The 21,313-nt window shown below is 40.2% G+C and overlaps 2 protein-coding genes across 4 annotated transcripts; one reads left to right on the forward strand and one right to left on the reverse strand.

Annotated features, from left to right (window-relative positions):
- The first annotated feature begins 3,930 nt into the window (after positions 1-3,930).
- Positions 3,931-13,177, forward strand: LOC110972736 (cytosolic sulfotransferase 2-like). Of its 2 annotated transcripts, XM_051957859.1 has the most exons (7): positions 3,931-4,581; positions 4,674-4,802; positions 6,409-6,509; positions 8,101-8,227; positions 8,334-8,431; positions 8,784-8,958; positions 9,087-13,177. In XM_051957859.1, the coding sequence occupies exons 1-7, from the start codon at positions 4,443-4,445 to the stop codon at positions 9,248-9,250; spliced, it is 933 nt and encodes a 310-aa protein (XP_051813819.1). In that variant the 5' UTR covers positions 3,931-4,442; the 3' UTR covers positions 9,251-13,177. The 2 variants fall into 2 exon arrangements, with proteins under 2 accessions (XP_051813819.1, XP_051813820.1); XM_051957860.1 differs by lacking the exon at positions 4,674-4,802.
- A 3,692-nt stretch (positions 13,178-16,869) lies between these two features.
- Positions 16,870-20,798, reverse strand: LOC127536712 (uncharacterized). Of its 2 annotated transcripts, XM_051957854.1 has the most exons (4): positions 20,455-20,798; positions 20,154-20,245; positions 19,113-19,396; positions 16,870-18,236 (listed from the first exon to the last, which is right to left on the reverse strand). In XM_051957854.1, the coding sequence occupies exons 1-4, from the start codon at positions 20,650-20,652 to the stop codon at positions 17,149-17,151; spliced, it is 1,662 nt and encodes a 553-aa protein (XP_051813814.1). In that variant the 5' UTR covers positions 20,653-20,798; the 3' UTR covers positions 16,870-17,148. The 2 variants fall into 2 exon arrangements, with proteins under 2 accessions (XP_051813814.1, XP_051813815.1); XM_051957855.1 differs by having other exon boundaries at positions 20,154-20,798.
- Between the last annotated feature and the right edge of the window lie 515 nt (positions 20,799-21,313).

Consider the following 21,313-nt stretch of genomic DNA (forward strand, 5'->3'; position numbering starts at 1 on the left):
AATATTCAATGGTGAAAAGCAACAGCAACAACAATAACTCGAAAATGCCACAAAATTCCCATTGTCCCAATGCAACTTCTGCCTGTTGATTTGTCCTGCTATATTTCTACATAAGTATAGTTTATAAAAGTACATTTTATTTTGATAAGCCAGCATGTCACAAAACCCTGATCAGTTCCTTTTAACTTCTGAGCTTTTACTTTGAAAGTGTAGCATACTAATGACTCACGTCACGAATGACGTCACAGCTTTAGCTGGAGGCAAAAGAGGCATCCTGCGGCCGTGACCGAAAGGCGAAAGACTGAGGAACTATCCTCTATCAACTTTTCTAAAATGTCGTCCTGCTGTGTTTTTGGATGCCAGAATAGGAGGAATGACATTGGCGAACGCAAATTAAAGTTTTATAGGATTCCACCTAACACTCGTGCTCAGAGGGAACGAAGACAGTTGTGGTTAAATGCACTGAGGCGAAAAGACTGGACAGAGACGATCAGCTGCAGTCAATTCCAGCCATTTTCAGTACAAAAAATCGCTGATATTCTATTTGTAAATAAAAAATATTCAATTCAATTCAGCTTTATTCCAGACACTGGGTCCAAATACACACACCATAAGAACAAGGACACAACAAGACACAGAAAAAAATACAATCAAAAACGATAACCCGTTAAATATGACGAGAAATACAGGGAATATTGGACGCGCATCGCGAGGTGCATTTCCTTGAAAACGACCGATTCGTGGATTATATACCGACTTCAAGACATGTTTTGGACAAAATAGTTTACTGGCTTGTGTCATCTGGATGTCCAAGGTGGGTTATGGCCATGTTTTGTGGAATATTTTCATCTGTGTAATAATGAACCCGGAAATGTGAGTCGCGCTGTGTACGTTGAAGCCGTGTATAGAGAACGGATGGATGGATATTCGTTGTTTGTCGGACAAATGTGTTTATATTACCCGCTGTGGTAATCACACCTGAAAGTGGTTTATACCGGCGGATTCATGAGAATCTAAGCTTTCCATCAGCGTATAGTGTTTATATAATCGCATTTGTAGCCTTCGGACATTCTTTAAATTCCTATGCAAATTAGTAAGCGTACCGCCGACGGTACACTGAAGTTTTACGGGTTAAAAATGCTCGAGTTTGCAGCGCAAACTAAATACTCCCAGTCCCGCTTGACTTCTCGCTCCACTTTTGCCTCCAGCATAAGCCCCGCCCACAAAAACGTCACAATGTTTGTAAACAAATAAAGGGTCTATTGTCTCCCCGTAAATACAAATGTTTTTATGAACTATGAAACTGAGCTGCTCTCGAAGCTGTGATGAAGCACAGAAACAATTTTAATATTCACAAAATTCTGCCATGAAAACATACTTTTGGCAAATCTGACAACCCAAACATAACTGCTAAGGTTTGCCCTGTTAAGTAAGAGTCCAAAGAACTGACAGAAATCAGCATCTTGCTCAAGGATGTGAAAGTGTAGCTGATGTGACGGTTTTGTCCTCTCTGTAAAGGCCAACCTGCAGACCATATTCACGTGTTCTGGTCTTGTCTACAACTCCACACATTCTGGTTTAACATTTGACATGTATACAAAGATTTATGGAATGGTAATTTCACCCAACCCTATCTGTGCCATATCTGGTGCGGTGCCACAAAATTGCTGTATTTCCAGCAACACCCATGAGGTCATATCCTTCATGACTTTGATTGCAAAAGGGATGGTTCTGGTCTGCTGGAAGGAGCAAACTCCTCCCAGTTTCACAAAGTGGATAATGGACATGGTGTACTTTCTGAAACTAGATAAAGTTAAATATTCATTCAGGAAAACCAAACAACATTTCACAAAGACTTGGGCATCTTTCCTGCAAAAGCTATGGTAAGAATACGCCCAAGGAATAACATGTACTTCAATGCTGATGCATTAGCAGTTACAAATAATAATTTTGATATCTATTCAGTGTTGCAAACTTGTTAAGTTTTTTGCTAAATCTGGCAGTTTTCCAACTTATCTTTGAATGATAACTTACTGATGGCATGGCAATGAACGCAAACTTAGTACACCATGTACCAAAAGTTACTTATCCCCGCTGGACAACATATTTGTCGCCAAAATGGGATACACCTGGTCAATAAGTTACTGTTTGGTTGTCTGTTCACACTGTCAGGTCCCAGTATAAACATTTCTTGCTTGACCGGCAGAATTGTTACCATGGCCAAGAGTAAGGGTGGAAAAGCTACTCTTTTAGAGTCTGAGAGTCGTGAGTAGACGGCACAGACTGCTACCAACGTCTTTGGCAGGAAAATATTAATACTGTAAGACGTACCACATTCCAAGTTCAAACAACATGGCTAACTTCCACTGACACCCCCAGCTCTCTCTTTTGGGACAATATCTACAATTTTCCAAGTAGGTAAGTTTCAAAAAAATGTAATGGTATAACTTAGGTATACCTAAGTTATAACTTAGTTATAGGTTCTTTTGCTTGAAACATGACATTGTACAATTAAATTTAACATGTTCAATCCCACTGCACTGTTACTGTAAAATTCAACATTATTGTTGTTATTTTTGAATTAAATGTTAAACATTAGTTGTTATATAACCCTGCTGATTTTTTGTACAGTGATAGAAACCGTAAACTACTACAGAGCTCCCTGAATTCAAGTTAGTACATTTAATTTGTATGTGTATGTTATAATTATATGTATGCATTGCAAATGGGTGTCAACATGTCATTACACTTTTTGAAGGTAGTTACCTTTAACAACTAACATTTCAAAAAGAACAAAACACACATAATACTAACATTGGAATGACTACTAATACTTCTATCCCAATTTAAAGTATTGAAAAGCAAAAAACGATTTTGACATTAGCCATGCCATTTTGAGTAAGAATATCTCAGTAACTACAAATATAACCCTGCTGCTTTTTTGTACAGCGATAGAAGACAGATGGAACTGTCTTGTAGAAAATGTTGGGGTCTCTGGTACCTGTCCCACACTGAGATTTTTGCCACCAAAAATAGCCAATTAAAAATCTCTCCCAACTTTAGGAGCTCATATTTTCCAAACTGAGGTACCTAGAAAGCTCCAGTTTGCTAAGTTATCACACAAGTTTGTGTAGAATGGAACCCAGGGGTGTTAGAACACTTCTGTGCAGTATTTCTAGTACTTTTAAGGTCCCAAACCCCACTTGTGAGTAGGTATCTCTTAATTTTTAGCATGTTTAGTCATTGCTAAAACCAAGTTCAAAAGTGCATTTTAGAGCTATCACTTACAATAACAGGCAAAAGACCCAGGAAAGTAACTTTGAAATGCCGGCTCCTTTTCCCCCCAAAATGTTCACTACAAAAATCAGATTGTCCCTTTTATCTCATTTTGCTTTTAGTTAACCTGTTGTTATCAGCTTATGCTCCTTTAACCTGTCATCCTGCGGGTCAAACTGACCCGTTTCAAAGTTTGAGAATGTGGGGAAAAAAACATTTTCACAGTGAAACTTCTGATGTCCACATTTAAGATTTTTGGGAAATTGTTTGATTTTTTATTTATTTATTTTTGGTGGAAAAAAAGAAAAGTTTAAGAACATTCACACAAAAAATCCAGCGAATTTCGCTGGATTTCCACTGATTTTTTGCGCGTTGGCTTGTTTTAACCAGTTTTCTACCTTCGGCTGATTCTACCAGCAACTACTTCCTGACAAGAATCCATCCTCTATACACCGCTTTATCCTCATTAGGGTTGCGGGGGGTGCTGGAGCCTATCCCAGCTGACTCGGGCGAAGGCAGGGGACACCCAGGACAGGTCGCCAGTCTGTCGCAGGGCTACACACACAGACGAACAATCACACTCGCATTCACACCTACGGACAATTTAGAGTACTCAATTAACCTCAGCATATTTTTGGACTGTGGGAGGAAGCCGGAGTACCCGGAGAAAACCCACGCATGCACAGGGAGAACATGCAAACTCCATGCAGAAAGATCCCAGGCCCACCCCGGGATTCGAACCAGAGATCGTCTTACTGCAAGGCGAAAGTGCTAACGACTCCACCACTGAGCAGCCCCCTGACAAGAATGTAAACAGGAATTCAAGCACGAATTCAAGCCAACATAACCGCCTTGTAGATTTACCGACCAATCAGAGGCCGTTGCCTGGCAGAACAGATTCCGTTGACCAATCACCTCCAGTCTCAATGTGTGCTGCTCTGATAAGCGGAGAGGCGGAGGCTTGGAAAGCATACTCTGATTCTCTCTTGATGACACACTGGCTCACCATTCTAACTTTTTATTTTAACCCCCATTCTCAGGACCGTCTTATTGCTTCTATTCTGCAGAGGCGAGGTATATCCAGTGCAACAAGTAGGGTAGGTTTTGAGACTGGTCTGAAAAGAGAAAACCTGGATAAAAAGTTAGAGTAGAACTGCAGAGCAAAGATGGAGCGGTCACCTCGTCCAGCAGTTTTTGACTTCCATGGAGTCTGCATGACTGAAATGGTTACCAACAACTGGGACAACCTACAGAACTTTGAAGCGAGACCAGATGATATTCTTATAGCTGCTTATCCAAAAGCAGGTGAAGGATTTTTCATTCTAAATGTATTATTTTGTGTTTATGAATATGTTGTTTCCCACTATTCAGCATGTATTTATTTGGTTTAATCTCAGGCTGCACATGGGTCTCTTATATCCTTGATCTCCTGTATTTTGGACACATGGGTCCAGACCGTCAGACATCTATCCCTATTTACAAGAGAGTGCCCTTCCTGGAGATGGCCAACCCCAATTTGCCCACAGGTTGGTTATGGTCATAATCAGGGCCGGCCCTAGGACTTTGGTGGCCCTAAGCAAGATTTTTTTTGTGGCCCCAAAACATGCACAGGGCAACTACCAAATCACGTGCACAGCTTGTAATTGGGTTGAAACACACATGCACATGATTAACAGCAAATATTTATTTTTTTCCTTAAAACGATAGAGACAATTACCAATAAGTGTTCAAAATAATAGAAAAAAAATAAGTTAACATATTTAAACTGTAAAAGCAATCAACTTGGATTTAACAAGGTCTACAAGTAAAAACAATGACAAATGAACACCAAAAACGTAGTATATTTTGACAAATAGCAGTGGTCAGTAAGAGTGCAAAATATTTAAAATATTGAATAATACAGTCAACAAATTACAGAAAAGCAATTAACTTGCATATATCAAGGCCAAAAATCAAAGCCAATGACAAATGAACACTAATTATACAGCTAAAATATTCTGACAAATGAACAGAAAATAAAGCTATAGTATAACAGTGCAAAGAGTTTAAAATAAATAGTGAAAAATGTTAACAATTGTACTAAAGAACAGCTATAGGCTACTATACTACAAACTATAAAAACTGTAGCTTCATCCTTTCACCACCATCCAACATCAGCAAGAATGATCTCAAAATCTTTGCCTCCTTGCTTTTCTTGAAGCAAAATCATCAATGACATCCTCATAGGACACCTGTTTGCCAACCTCATGGTTTATGCTAATAATAGCAAGTCCTGTGAGGCGGTCTTGTGCCATCGATGATCGCGGGTATGTCTTTATCAGCTTAAGTTTCGAAAAGCTTCTTTCAGCTGATGCCACTGTCACTGGTAGGGTACAGGCAATCCTTAGGGATATCCAAAGATTTGGATACAACTCTGTCAGTTCTTTCTTGTGGAAAAAGTCCAACAGTTCAAATGCAGACATCCTGTTTGTGGGTCGGTGCCGTGGTGTCACATTAGCCTAACTTACGCACGAAGCATGGAGTCACCAACTGATTGCTGGTTTGTTTTTTCTTTCCTGTATTTTTCCCGTATAGTTTTCTAATAAGCCAGTTTAAATTGATGGTCATAATCACTGAAATATCTTTATATCGTTGTTATGACAATGATTGCATTTGATGATTGAATGCTTTTTTTCTCTGTGTATCCATGCAACACAGTGAAAAGGCATGTGTTAAAATACTGATTGGCTTTCTGATGGCAAATGTAGTTGGTTATAAAGTTTTTAAACTAGTGCCTGTTACTCAGTGACAAAACTGAGAATTATCACCCAGTATCTTTTGTTAGCATATAGCTTAAGCTCTTAGCATATTCTGAGCAGCTGTTTGATAATAAACAAATTGAAACACTGTGCGAAGCTATCCAGGGGTTTTGCATTGATATATACTATGTTTTTAGAATGGAACTATACATCCTTTTCACTGTTTTTTTCACCTGTGAATTAACTTTCTTCTGCTTGATAATTAAGTTCTGTCAGTGGTGTTGCCACGTTGTGTACAAACCAGTTAAAACTTCTCATATATATTACAATGTTAGGCTATAAGTCCTGTTGATGTGTGGCATCTAAAAAAAGTTTCTTAATCCTCTCCATGAAGGCACAGAGATGACAAACCAGCTCACTACAACTCCTCGTATCATTAAAACCCACCTGCCAGTCCAGTTTGTCCCAAAGTCTTTCTGGGAGCAGCGCTGCAAGGTAAAAGCCATGCACATTGTTAAGTTTCCTCCCCCGAGAACAGAACAAAAGATACTTAGGTTGTTCCCCATCTCCCTATTCTCCTGTCCCTCTCCCTCCTGTCCCTCTGAACCTGCAGGCCATCAGCACATGGGTCACCTCATGTAAAGAGCTGAGATCTGCTCAAGGTTTCTTCCCATTAAAAGGGAGTTTTTTTTCTTGCCACTGTTGCCTTAGGCCTTGCTCTGGGGGTTCAGACATAGAGTTCTGTAAAGTGTCTTGAGACAATTTGACCGGTAATTGGCACTATAAAAATGAAACTGAATGAACTGGGGAAACTACCAAAAACTGCACTCTCAAAATGGGGCTAAAATTCAATGACTGTTTTTTTATAAGGTGATAGTGAGATTTGTCCCAATCGTGATAAAACTACAAAAATTTATGACTGGAAGTATAATTTGTTTCTCACCTTCAGACACTTAAAGCTGCTGTCCAGAGTTTCCGTTTGTTTTCAATTTATGTATCATTTTTTAACAAAGCTTAAATGTGTTAGTCTAGTTCGATACTATAATATAAAGTTAGTATAACGCGATATGAAAATTTATTCCTGAGCTCCGCCTTCCTCTCATAGACCCCCATGTTATTCCAAAAAGCGCCGGTCGCTGCCGACCAATCAAGTTCAAGCTTCAGCTTTGTCATGCTGTCAATCAACGGTTACGCGCACAGCAAGCACGCCCATGCAGAGCTGTGGGAGAGCTCCACACTACGCAACCGCGCGCACATTTGTTTTGCTTGTGGAGGAGAGAGCATCAGGGATCAGCAACTTCCAGAAAAGTTACCAATCCCACGGCTTGTCAGGCCAAGAGACTGCAGGACGTTTTTTGGCTCGGGGTGCTCGCGTCGCTCCCCGACCACGGCCTCCATTGCCCGCCTGGCGGCTTCGTTTAGATGCCCGACCTCTGGAGGAAGATGTTGGGGCGTCTGGGACATACTCTTCGTCAGAGGAGTCATGCAATTCTGAACTCTAGATAGAAATAAATAAACAATGTAACACATATACACGCGTAAATGCACTAAGTTTGATAAACAACGTCATTGAGAGAGATACACGAGTGTAATCACATATTGAAACTTTACTCGTTCGTCCTAGCAGATTCATGTTATTTTGGTATTAGGACAAGTTAGACTCAATACAGCATTCTAACGTAATTCCTTTATTATTTACTAAATGTACTAAATGTAGAAGAGGGGAAAACAGCAAAACAGGCGAGATGCTGCAGCACTCCGGGCACTCCTCTCAGGTACTGCGCGCGTGCACAAATGAAGGTGCGAAATCAGAGGGACAGAGGGTGGGACCAACAGTGTTTTGGGAGACGCTGCGATTCAAACTCCGGACAGCAGCTTTAAACTTAGCATTCCCAAATAAAGTCAGCTGATGGTGTAAAACCTTCTGAACCATTCACCAACTGAGATGAAAGTCAGAAACTTCTCTTTATAAAGTCTCTCAGTCAGGCTGGTCACCAACAGCCCACAGCTGAGCTCCACTTCAAGTGCAGCTGATCTACCTGATGAGCAAACGTATTAATTCTAAAATTGAATGTTCTTTTTTCAGATTGTGTATGTGGAGCGTAATTCAAAGGACTCTGCAGTGTCCTATTTCCACTTTAACCACATGAACAAGAGTCAGCCAGACCCGGGAGACTGGAGCAGCTTCCTAGAGAAATATATAGAGGGACAAGGTGAGTTTACAAAGTATAAAAAAAAAAAACAAACAAAAAAAACACCCCTTAATGTTGTCTCATTTCCTTTATACATGCTCCTTGGTGTTCTGTTGTGTTGTTCCAGTGATGTATGGATCTTGGTTTGATCATGTGACCAACTGGTGGGAGAAGTGGCAGCCTTATTCACACATTCACTACATGTCCTATGAAGATCTGAGTCTGGTGAGTGTGGGTTGTATGTTCACATATGAACCTTTTTGAAAATTCTCTTGGCTTGTTTAATGATGGCATAGTATTTCTTGCACCCGACTTCCCCTGATCATTAATGTTCATCATATGCAATTTTATAAGTGGCTGGAATAAAGTGACAAGATGGGCTGTATTGTGAAAGAAAGTGCTTTGCATTTTGGGGCATGTGCTTGTCCATCTTTTTTCAGAGAATTAGACAGGAATAAATGTTTTATTGAAAAGTTAAGCTATAAAAAAGCCAGTTAAAGATGTTCAGAAAAATAACGACTTTGTACTTTGACTTGGTCACAATGAGGCTGATGCTGAGATTCTCTAATGTGAGCAGGACTTAGGACAAGCACTGGACCGACTGTGCTCCTTCCTTGGTTTGTCTCCTTCAGCTGAGGAAAAGGAAAAATTAGCAGCTGCAGTCAAGTTTGACAAGATGAAGGAAAACAACATGGTCAACTACTCCACCGTTCCAATCATGGACCAGAAGATCTCTCCTTTCATGAGAAAAGGTACTGTGGAAAAATGTACAGGGAAAAAAAATTTCTTGGTCACATATTCCGTCAAAATCTACTTCATTTATCACCAATATGATCACATGACCTGAATGATATTTTTATATATTTTTTTGGTTCTCCAGGAAAAGTTGGGGACTGGAAGAACCATTTCACCGTGTACCAGAACGAAATGTTTGATCAAGGCCACAAGCAGAAAATGAAGAATTCTACACTGAAGTGTATTGCTAGGATAAACCATTTTAATATGACGAAGAAACTACCATTGTCCTCCCCTCAGGACCTGTAATCCTCCAGGATGAGGAAAATGGCAGGAAAAATCCTCTCAGACCCCTCCCACCCAGGTCACCACCTCTTTGACCTGCTGCCCTCTCAGCGACGCTTCTGGACTCTCAGCATCAGAATATCCCGGCACCAGAGTAGCGTCTTCCTTCAGCCCATATTCCTCATGAACAATAAACCAAAAAAATCATTAAGGACTTCTGTCACTACCAGTGCATTATTCAATACATATACAGTATTCAACCTAACATGCAATACTTCAATTTAAATGATATTCTAATTAGTTACCTTGCTTTTACACAGTACTTGTTCTATTTGGAGCATTTCTTAATAATAATAACTTTATTTATAAAGCGCTTTCCATCAAAGTGCTGTACACAGAAATAAAAACAGATAAAAATAAAAACAAAAAAAACAGAACAGAACACTAAAAAAGACATCAGTAAAACAAACAATTTAGGATTCATATGTAAGAGAAAACAAGTGGGTCTTCAGCTTCGTTTTAAATACATTAATGGATGATGTCTGCCTGATTTCAGCAGGCAGACTGTTTCACGATGTAGGTGCCCGGAAAGAAAAAGCCCGTTCCCCCACCGTCTTTTTACAGACCTTCGGGATATTCAGAAATCCAACCCCCTGCGAACGGAGAGCCCGAGCAGGGACATACAGATTCAGCAGGCTGGATAAATAAGACGGGGCAATTCCATTAACAATTTTATAGGTTAGTAGCAGCACCTTAAAGTCTTCTCTAACATGAACTGGTAGCCAATGCAGAGAGACCAGCACTGGAGTAATGTGCTCGTATTTACTTGTTCTGGTCAGAACACGAGCTGCTGCGTTCTGAACCATCTGCAGACCATGAAGGCTCTTCATTGGCAGACCTGATAAAAGGACATTGCAGTCGTCCAGCCGTGAGGAAACGAAAGCATGAATTAGTCACCTCAGCATCCTGAAATGACAGACTTGGTCTGATTTCAGAGATATTTCTGAGGTGGAAAAAGGCCAATCTGGTCACCTCTTTAATATGGAATTTAAATGAGAGGGTTTTATCAAAGAGTACACCAAGATTCTTAACTCTGTCTTTTTTTTTCTTCTACTTTTTATTTATAATTTTCAGAATATAAACACAACAAAACATAGTAACACAGTTAGAACAGGGGGGGACACACATGCTCTTTATGCTTAAAAATCCAAATTATTACGTGTCATGTGGTGTATAATCCGTCTCCTTTTTTGGAAGTCAGTCCATTTTTCCCATTGTTGATGATAAGACTTTGCTTTGTTTCTTAAGTAATGAGTCAGTTTTTCCATAGAAAGAATCTCCTCTACTAATTCCAACCAGTTTGTTAGTGTAGGGGGGTCGCTTTTCAGCCAATTCCTGGTGATGGTCTTCTTGCTTGCCAATATCAGGATTTTAAACAAGTAGACGTCCTTCGTGTGACTAATACCTTGCGGGATCAAGCCTAAATACACTATCCGTGGGTCTTTAGGAATCTTACAACCAAAAATCTCATCAAGAGTCTGCATAACTGTGTCCCAAAAAGGTCGTATCCTTGCACAGAGCCAAAAGATATGTGAATGGTTGGCGTTCAGAGTACCACATTGCCTCCAACAGGTCTGCTGCGAATTTAATAGTTTGTTTTTGATCTGGGGTGTAACGAAAAAGCGCATCAAGTTTTTCCACCCAAATTCTCTCCACCTTCTGGAGCATGTAGATGTTTGTTGTGTTTTACACATAGAATACCAATCACTCTCTGATATAGTTATACCGAATTCAAATTCCCATTTGGCTTTAACATAGAATGACTTACAGCCATTCCGTTTCTGTAGACTCTTGTACAATTTAGATAGAACCCTTGAGGGGGTGTTCTTGTATGCACCAGTCAGAATCCCGATCACTTCATTGACCTCTGCTGAGATTCCCGGTTTAATTTCTGTGTTGTAAAAATGCCTGAGTTGTAGGTATCTGAATAGATTTCCATTGGCCAGCTGAAATTCTTCTTTAAGTTTTTCCAAAGGTTTTAAATTTGTTACTCTCTAAAAGTGCACAAACAGCTGTTATACCCTTTTCATTCCACCTGCCAAATGTTTCATCTATTAGTCCAGGTTTGAATCTAGGAGTCTGCGAGGGCCAAATTAAAAGTTTGCCATCTCCTTCCAGATTATACTTTTTAACCACCTCGTACCAAGTCTTAAATGAGTCTTCCAAAATGCTACTCTCTTTAGTTTGTCCTCTAATTTCTTTTTCTCCTAATTTTGTCTGGGGTTGAGATGGTGCAAGTTTCAACTCAATCTGTTTCCATTTTGCTTGGTATCCTGGGGAGCACCAATAAACAATATATCTCAATTGGGCCGCAAAATAATATTCTCGAATATTTGGGAGTGCTAAACTGCCCTGCTCCTTGTCAATTTGGAGGGTCTTAAATTTTATTCTTGGTCTTGCACCGGCCCATATGAACCGAGATATCCATTTGTCCCATGCAGAAAATTGAGCTTCTGGGATTCTACTTAACTCTGTCTTTGGATGACTGTGCTATTCATTGTAAAGACAGAGTAAAGTCATCAAGCAGAGGATTAACATTTTCAGGTCCAATCACCATCATTTCAGTCTTGGCAGAATTCAGGAGCAGGAAATTTGTTGATAGCCAGCTCCTAGCAGCTGAGAGACAGGCCTGGAGTTTATCAGTGTCAAAAACACTTTGAGGGACCAAGGGCATGTATAGTTGTAGGTCATCTGCATAGCAATGAAAAGAAATCCCAAAGGAGCACAAAATTTGACCCAAAGGTGTCAGATAAAGGGAAAACAACAGGGGTCCTAGTACAGACCCCTGCGGTATGCCATGTCTAACAGCACAGGACTCAGAGAGCATGTTGTTAAAGAAAACATTGAGATCTCTCTGACAGGTAAGACCTCAGCCATTTCAGCACATGGCCTGAGATGTACTACTATTACTTACTATATTTAGTAAGGGAGTCAGCGTCCAGGCCAGGTTCTTTCAATAAAGGTTTAACAATTGCAGATTTAAAATAAGCTGGGAAAACTCCAGTGGAAAGCGATATATTGAGGATATATAACACATGCAGTGTCAGGCCAGCAGCAGCTGGGCCTAGTTTAATGGAACTCTGTAGTTGTTTTGTATGTGTTCTTTCTCTCCCTCCTAATTAGGCTTGGCTCGGCAGGCAGGAGTGGCAACAGGTGTTCTCGATCCGCAATCATGATCAGTGGACGTGGGGAGCAGCTGGAAATGCTCATCAGTTTTTCACCAGCTCCTTTATAAGCAGACGCTGCTTGCTTCTTGTCACTGGATTGTAGCTAAGTGATAGCCACTGCTTCTCCTTCTCCGGATCAGGCGCTCCCGTCTCTGTTGCTCCACGGATCATCTGTTTTACTCTGTTTGTAGTTTGATTGAGGAGGCTCTGCTGAAGCATTCCAGTACCCGGCGTCCTGTCTACACACCGATGATTGCCCAGCACCGGCTACCACACGGACCGCCGGCCGACTGCAGTTCTCCAGCATGCCCTGGAACCCAGTCTGAGCATCCAGAACCCCCTGTTGTTAAGTACTGAGAAAGACTGACTGGTTGTTTGATGTAGCTTACTAGTATTTAGAAAACCCGTGTATAAGTAACAGGGAAAACTGATTGTAGCCTGAGCTAAGCACCTGAGAGAGATGGTTAGGATTGGACATTTCTGTGAACGTTAATTCTTCGCCTTGTATTTGAGAAACTATTTTTGAGGCCTGGCTAGTTTGTGTTTGCTGTTTATTCACGTATTGGGAGAGTTTTGAGTTTAAAAGTTTTGCATTATGTATAGTCTGTCAAGCCACTAGTCGGTGCAACCTTCATTGTCATTTAAGACTAAATACTTCCTGTTTCTCACCCAATCTTGGGACTTGTTAATGTTAAAAGAATATTAAAACCCATTCATAAAATAACCTGTGGTCTGTCGTTTCCTGCACCTGAGCTCCTCCAGTATTCATAACATACAGGCCTAATGTGGACCAAAGTTCTTTAATAACCCACACTGGCAGAGGATCAAGAGAGCGGGTTGTACACCGAGCCGCCATGACAACCTTGGTGAGGCTTTCTGAAACAGGCTCAAAATTCAGGAAACCAACGCCACCACAGACAGGAAAAGTAACTAAGCCCTCAACATTGTCCGTTACAGACTGAGGAATTTTAGTTCTAATATCCTCTACCTTGTCATTAAAATACAACAGAAAATCATGGGCAGACAGATCAGAGCTGCTAATAACTTGGTGGTCTTGAGTGAGTTTAGAAACGTGTCAAATAACAGTCTAGAATTGTACTTGTTTTCCATAATTAAATTGGAATAATATGCAGCCTTTGCAACAGACACCTCAGACTGCTAGGATGTCAGACTGTCCTTTCATGGCAGATAGAAAACCTCCAGCCTAGAGTGATGCCACTGATGTTCAAGTTTTCTGCAACTCTTTCTCAAGGTTAGTATGTCTGCATTTAACCAGGGAGAATGGCTCTTATTTGGATGCTTTCGAGTCTTTTCTGGGGCTACTGAATCTAGCAGACGCTTAAGTGCATCATTAAAAGATTCAGTGAGACAACCCACCGGGGAAGCCTGCAGAAAGATTGGATCAGGCAGTCTTAAGTTAAGATCCTGTAAGGCACTGGGGCTGATGTATCGAGACGACCTTGTTGTTTTTCTCTGTACCCAAAACAGAAAAACTAGGAATTCCAACATCAAATAAAATCAGAACGATCTGAAACTGGCAACACACAGGTTTCATTCACTGAAACGGACAGTCCAAAACCAAGCACCAGATCCAGAGTGTGTCCACGCTGATGTGTTGGACCAGACACAAATTTTTAGATTAAAAGACTCAATGTTTAAAAAGTTCTTGACCAATGGCTTGTCATCACAACAAATGTGAATATTAAAATCACCAACAATTAAAATCCTGTCATACTGTAGACAGAAGGATGTTAAGTCTGCAAATTCAGAGATAAAATTCTCGTGGTACTTGGGTGGATGATAAATCACAGCAATTAAAACAAAAGAGGCTCTGTTTATTGTAAAAGCTGCAATTCAAAGCTTGAGAAAGTGGGTCATTCCGTGTGGTTTCACCAAATGGTGGTAGCCGCACCCTTTTCAAATTAGTCCTAAATTTGCATGCCATTAGATAGTCAAAAAAGTACTTTCCATGCAAAATTGTAGGCCTGTAGCTCAAATAGTTTCTGAGTTGTGGGGGGTCTGAAATTTTCAAAATTTGGGCTATAAAAAGCCTCGCCAGTGTTTTTTGCATCTTTAAGTGGTTATTTCTCAGTCTCTAGACATACCAGAGAGCTGTGAGTTGGTAAACAAGGCCTCTGCATGTAGCTAGTGCCCCACAAACATCCTCAGGCGTTTCCCTACACTCTGCAGGCCATGGGGGCTTGCTAAAAATGCTAAAAATTAAGAGATACCTACTCACGTGTGGGGCTTGGGACCTTAAAAGTACTAGAAATACTGCACAGAAGTGTTCTAACACCCCTGGGTTCCATTCTACACAAACTTGTGTGATAACTTAGCAAACTGGAGCTTTCTAGGTACCTCAGTTTGGAAAATACGTATGAGCTCCTAAAGTTGGGAGAGATTTTTAATTGGCTATTTTTGGTGGCAAAAATCTCAGTGTGGGACAGGTACCAGAGACCCCAACTTTTTCTACAAGACAGTTCCATCTGTCTTCTATCGCTGTACAAAAAAAGCAGCAGGGTTATATTTGTAGTTACTGAGATATTCCTACTCAAAATGGCATGGCTAATGTCAAAATCGTTTTTTGCTTTTTAATACTTTAAATTGGGATACAAGTATTAGTAGTCATTCCAATGTTAGTATGTGTGTTTTGTGTGTTTTGTTCTTTTTGAAATGTTAGTTGTTAAAGTTGACTACCTTCAAAAAGTGTGATGACATGTTGATACCCATTTGCAATGCATACATGTAATTATAACATACACACACAAATTACATGTACTAACTTGAATTCAGGGAGCTCCATAGTGCACTGAAAACAGGAGACAGGCAATCTCATGGATTTATGTAAGAATATTGTGTGTGTTTAACACAATCACCTCATGTTCTAAAGTTAAATGTAACTGCATAGTGTAGGAACTACTTGATATGGAGAGAGAGTACAAGAACTTGTTCAGATCACATTGGAGTAAAGTGAGTCAATAACGTATCGATGTTAATTATCGCGGTACCGCACGCGACTTCGGTTTGTGCGCTTTGCATTGTTGGTAGAAGGAGCAACCATCTCATTTGAATCCAACGGCGCGCTGGATGATGCGCCACTATTTCGGTCGGCAAGTCTTGATTTTCATGTTAAATATTGTTGAAATATCAGTCAAATGTAGTTGAATGTCTTGAAAGTCACCATGTAACATTAACATTTATTTCCGAGAGGTTATTTGCTCCCTCTATTTTATCTCCGTGTGTCACTTGATTTTTTTTTTCTTGAGCGGGAGCCGTTAATGTCACATTAAACTGAACTCTGCGGTGCTCCAAACATTCTTTGGTCTTATGTCTGAATTCACCCTTTGTCAAGCCCCGCCCCCCCGCGAGTTTGTTGCTAGGTCGGACAACCAAGTCTGCCTCTCCATTCACTCCCATTGTAAAAACGACTTTTTCCATTGCCTTATACAGCATTTTAATATACAGAAACAAAAACAGAATCATTATATAAATGAAGAGGAACATCTCTTGTACAATATTGTGGCTTCGCAAAATGTTGTCTTCCCTCCAAAACACGATATTTTCTTAGTTTAGCTAACATTGGATAAAACAGATTCATTTATCCACCAGAGGGGGCGCTGTTTCCCCCTTTCTGCTTGGCGCGATTGAATATAGGGTGACCTAACGGGACCTCAAACCAGCACCTGATCACAAACCGGGACCGGGATGGCAGGTCAATATGCTAATAGCACACTCCCAGCCACAGACTTACCTTTACAGGCTATATGTGACCAGTTTTCGAGCCAGGGCTCTCAAATATCCTCAAAGTGTAGACAACAGGGCCTTCAGTATGCTTTGGAGAGTTATGTACGTGACATAACTTTCACAGATACTTCTATAAATGCAAAATGCTACAGATCCATGCGAAAAAGAGAGAAACCTCATTTACTTTCTGTACATGTAACTCCAGATGGAGTCATCACAGGTCAGAACTGCTCCTGCACTGCAGGGTAAGTGAATTATACAATATTAACACTGTAGTAATATTAAGTAATTAATCAAGTAATTATCACATTAGCTAGGCATATGTTATATATTCATTATTATGCAAAAATGTGCTTATATTTTCAGGTCTGCTGGTTACTGTTCCCATATTGTTGGATTAATGTACACATTGGATCTTCAGCGTGGTCAAAAAGAGGTCTCAAATCCACTATCCTGCACTAGTATGCCACAAATGTGGCACAAACCACGTGGAAAAACAATAGGGAATGAACCTGTGTCACACATTAAGCCATTGAAAGCCAAACTTAAAAGAAAGAGAAAGGTCACTTTGAGGCATATGAAGAGGTAAACCAAAAATATCAATGTAATAACCGTGAACAATCTGATGAATGAACAAGTAAAAGATCCTTGTAGACTATTAAAGAACAGTGATAAAATGAATCAATTACTTTAATTGCATTAAACAAGTATACAAATGTAAATACAAATGTATTGCATAAAAATGTTTCTGAACTGACTTTTCTTTTTTCATATCCTACATCCACAGGAAACATATAAAAATGACAGATACTGAGCTCAGGTTGCTGACATCGATGTCAGATGCGCCCATCTCCTACATTGTGAGCAGACCACCACTGAACATAACTGTTGGGCAGGAGAGTTACCCTCTTGGCAGTGGGCTGAGCCACCAGGTAAACACACAAATCACAGCTACTTCTGAAGTATATGTGGTTGAAAATTAGACAACATGCTGACAACATACCATATTTCATTTATATTTCCAAGAATTGAGTTTGGGATTCTACCTGAAACTATTTTGAATTTCTTTATCTTTGCTATAGCCCTTTCAACAGTTACTCTGTGCTTCGCTATCTTTTTAGTTTTGAGCACATCTCCAACAGGCATCTGTACATTTGATCTGTTAAATGGAGGAATGTTCAACTTCAGACCCAGAGATTCAACATCTTTCTCGATTAAAAACCCTTTGTCAGCCATGAGCGCATCTCCTTTCTTTAGATAACCACATTCAATAAGACCCTCAAGTAATGTGGTGATTCCACACTGGTTGAATATTTCCCTGTCTGATATTGAACCTGTGAACAGAGTGGAGATAAATGTGACAGCTCCTCTGGGATCACATGCTATCAAGGCTTTGAGTGTGTTGGTAGATTTATAGTCAGAGAAGGTTTGGCTTTGTAGTTGTAATGAACTTGGCTTTTGTATTCTTAATTCTGTGCAGTCAAGGATTCCAAATGAAGTTGGGTAGTCTGCCTTATATTTATCTGGCATTTGTGAAGTGATGATATCCCTATGGGGCCATATAGATAAAGAAGCAAGCTTGTTATACATATAATCTACCCATGCTCTAAAAATGATGCTGACACTTGGTTCGTCGATACCAAACTTGAAAGCAAGTTCTTTCATATCACAGTTGTTGCGCAGCTTCATAAGGACCATAAGCAACTGTTGACGGAGGGACATTTGCTTTATGTAACTATTGGTCTTACAATAGGTCAGGGCGGGGGGAATATTTACTTCTTTGCTTTCGCTGCTGTTAGGAATTTGAAAAAAAGTACATAATTCATTGTACTGACTATATGTAAAACCTGTACAATACTGAAAGTATCTGGGTATGGTGCTTTTGTATACTCTCTCAGGGGTTAAACACTCAAGAGCTTTAATTTGTTCATTGAGAGTGAGGATTTCTGTTTTGTGAAGATTTAGTTCTGTTTTTAGGGTGTTGATCTGGTCTTTGTCCTCCAGTCTCTCCAAAGTGGTGTTCCATTCTTCATCTCCTTCTGCAAAAAATGAACAAGATACATGTGTTAGATATGTTTTGTAGTGATCATGTTTAATTGTTGCATTTATCTTCATTGTCATCCTTAGGTCCCTGTAATCGAACACATCCCTCTACAAAATGCTGCAGCATCAGCAGCAGCTGCTTTATGCAAGGGAGGTCAGAATATTCCACGGGCCCTGTCAGAAGAATTCAACACAGTATCACCAGTCAGTGCCACATTCACCATTGAAGAAGCCCAACAAATACAGAGAGAAACATCCAATCAATGCAGCAGTGACAAATGGCACAAAGAAAGAAAAGGGAGAATAACTGCCTCAAGATTTGGTGATGTAATAAAAAGGAAACAAATCACAGAGAAGTTTGTCAGGTCTGTGTACTACCCAACTCCTTTCACATCTGAATCAACAAGTTATGGCTCTAGGAATGAGCCTGCAGCCAAAAACAAGTATCTTCACAGATTTCCGGAAAGACATATCCACAACTGTGGCGTTCTACTTCAACCAAGGCTTCCCTTCCTTGGAGCTACGCCTGACGGCGTAGTCTGCGACAGTAGAAACCATGAGATAGGCCTACTTGAAGTTAAGTGTCCATTTAAAGCCAGAGACATGACGGTGAAAGAGGCAGCAATGTCCCTAAAAAAATTCTATGTGGTAGAAAAAAATGATGCTTTGACAATCTCAAAATCTCACAACTGCTATTATCAAATACAAGGACAGCTTCTACTTAGTGGACTTGAATTTTGTGACTTTGTACTAAATACAACAAAAGATGTGTTTATAGAGCGAGTTTACAGAGACAGCGAATTCATTAACCAAATTGTTGACAAATTAGTTACATTTCAGAAGAAATACTACCTCAGTGAGGTCTGAATTACCTGTAACAGCGTTTTCTGACATGTGTCCGACTGTGTTGGGCTGTGCTGTGTCTTCTGCAGTGTAACAGGTCTCTCCTGGGTTTGTTCTCTCTTCTGCCCTGCTGCCAATCTCTTTCGTCTCTTCTGTCTCTTCTGCGCCGCTGCCAATCTCTTCTTTCTCTTCTGCTATGCTGCTTTGCTGTGCGTCTTCTTCTGCCACGTTACTGGTCTGTGCTGTATCTTCAGCCATGGTATGACCTGGGCTTGCCAAACTGCCGCTCTCACTCTGCTGATGCAGCCTTTGTCTAAAAATTAAGAATACATATATTCTGATATGAGGTGTGATGTTACCGCAAGAGTAAAAATAGTGTTATGTATATGCCATATAACCATCGTACATGGGAAATAAAAAATCAATTCTGTTGGATTGTTCTTTGTAAGAATAAAATTTGTTGATACAGTTTTTTTTCTTTTTTTTTTTTATAATTCTCTGCGTCAAATGCCTGTTTTCCAATAGGATCAATTTGGGTAAAAACTTGGGGATTTGGTATTATAAAGGTGGTCAGTCAATGCATGTAGTTTTGGGACACAGTTGTAGAATCCCACAGCTGCTGAGAGCTCATTTGGAAGAAGTTCTCATTAATCTGAAGTAGTGACTATTTTTGAGCCCATACATGATGTTTCACAATCACATCTGCTATCATAACATAACTACAGTATTTTAAAATATAACAATAGAAAATATATTTTTAAAAAAATCTTTCATTCTTATCTCAACAGGCAAAAGAGCTGTCTTATCCTTAATAGATAAGCACTCTGATAAGTACGAAGGGTTTCTTCAGTCGTCATCTGTACTTGTAGGAAGGAGTCTGGACGTTTCCTACTAGTACAGATGACGACTGAAATCCTTCCTACAATGGATCCTTCCTGTACGACTGAGAGCCTTCACAAGCACTCTGATAAGTACTATCATAATAAACATTACAGAGACATGACAATGCAGCAAGAATTAGTACATAAGGTATAAAATATAATTAAGCACTTTTGTTTTACAAGCGTTACCTTTTGGGGTTAAGTCTGCAAGGCTTAACAGACTTTCCTGTTGCATCCACGGGGTTTGGGTATCGATCACTTGGTGCCCCATCAACAAAGTGCTTTCATAAAAAATATAAACAGATGTTACAGAATGGCATCATCTTGGCATGCGAACACAATCATGCTATGACAGCTAGTGGCTACGACAGCTATAATGCCAATTTTGGCTAGCAGAAGGAAATAAATGCCTATAAAACCTAAGTACAACCACTAACATTAGCTCTTAAATTGTGACATTACTACTGTAAAGAATAATGTGCCAACTTACCTCAGAGCAGATGTACGTGTATTTCGTTATTTTGGACGGATTTAGCTGCCAGTGCGGACGTCCGCATAAACGTATCCAAAGTAAACATTTTTCGTAATGTACTTTCGGTTTCGGGAATGGGATAAAATATACTCCTGGGCTTCTCTCAGGATAGCGAGAGTCACTTTTACAAGTCCCCCATGCACACCGTTTAACCATTTTAAATCTACTCTTGTTCAGTTGTTGTGATGTTGTGATAGAGCCGAGGCCAAATGTCCAACCGGAAGTTGGGCAACGGCGAAGGATTTTTCTGATTGGTCGAGCCAGGAACCAATCAGAGGGCTGACAAAGGGTGAATTGGTTGCTAACTGACGGTTTAGTTACGTAGTGAGTTAACTGCACTACAGCGTTAGCAAGATGTGGCCGTCGAACAGCCTCTGCTAATGTCATGAGCGCCGTTAACTTCACCACCCCCTCTCCCCCTCTCTCCTCTCCCCCTTTCTCTAAAAGGGGTGAGGTGGATTACTGCCCCTCTTTTCCACTTGGAGAAAGTGAACAGTACCTTGAGAAGATGAGGGTCGAACTCCTTTCAGATGTCAAAAAGCGCAACAACGGAGAGACAGTTAGGGCTAAGATGGACATAACATTTGCATTAAGAAGACAAGATGTCATCTGTGATGCTCCCAAGATCAGCAATGTACAGGAGAGATGGCCTGCTCTTTTTGATGCAGCTGAGGTAATTAAAAAATGATACCCTTGTATAAAAGTAAAGCTTGACTTCATTAGGATGTGTTTCCAAATGTGCATAGAAGAGCCCAGATGACTAACTATGTACAAAGCATGTCATGATATGATGGGCGGGTGTGATTTTAGAAATGTC

This window comes from Acanthochromis polyacanthus, chromosome 13 (genome assembly GCF_021347895.1).
Source record: "Acanthochromis polyacanthus isolate Apoly-LR-REF ecotype Palm Island chromosome 13, KAUST_Apoly_ChrSc, whole genome shotgun sequence".
In the NCBI taxonomy this organism is placed as follows: Eukaryota; Metazoa; Chordata; class Actinopteri; family Pomacentridae; genus Acanthochromis; species Acanthochromis polyacanthus.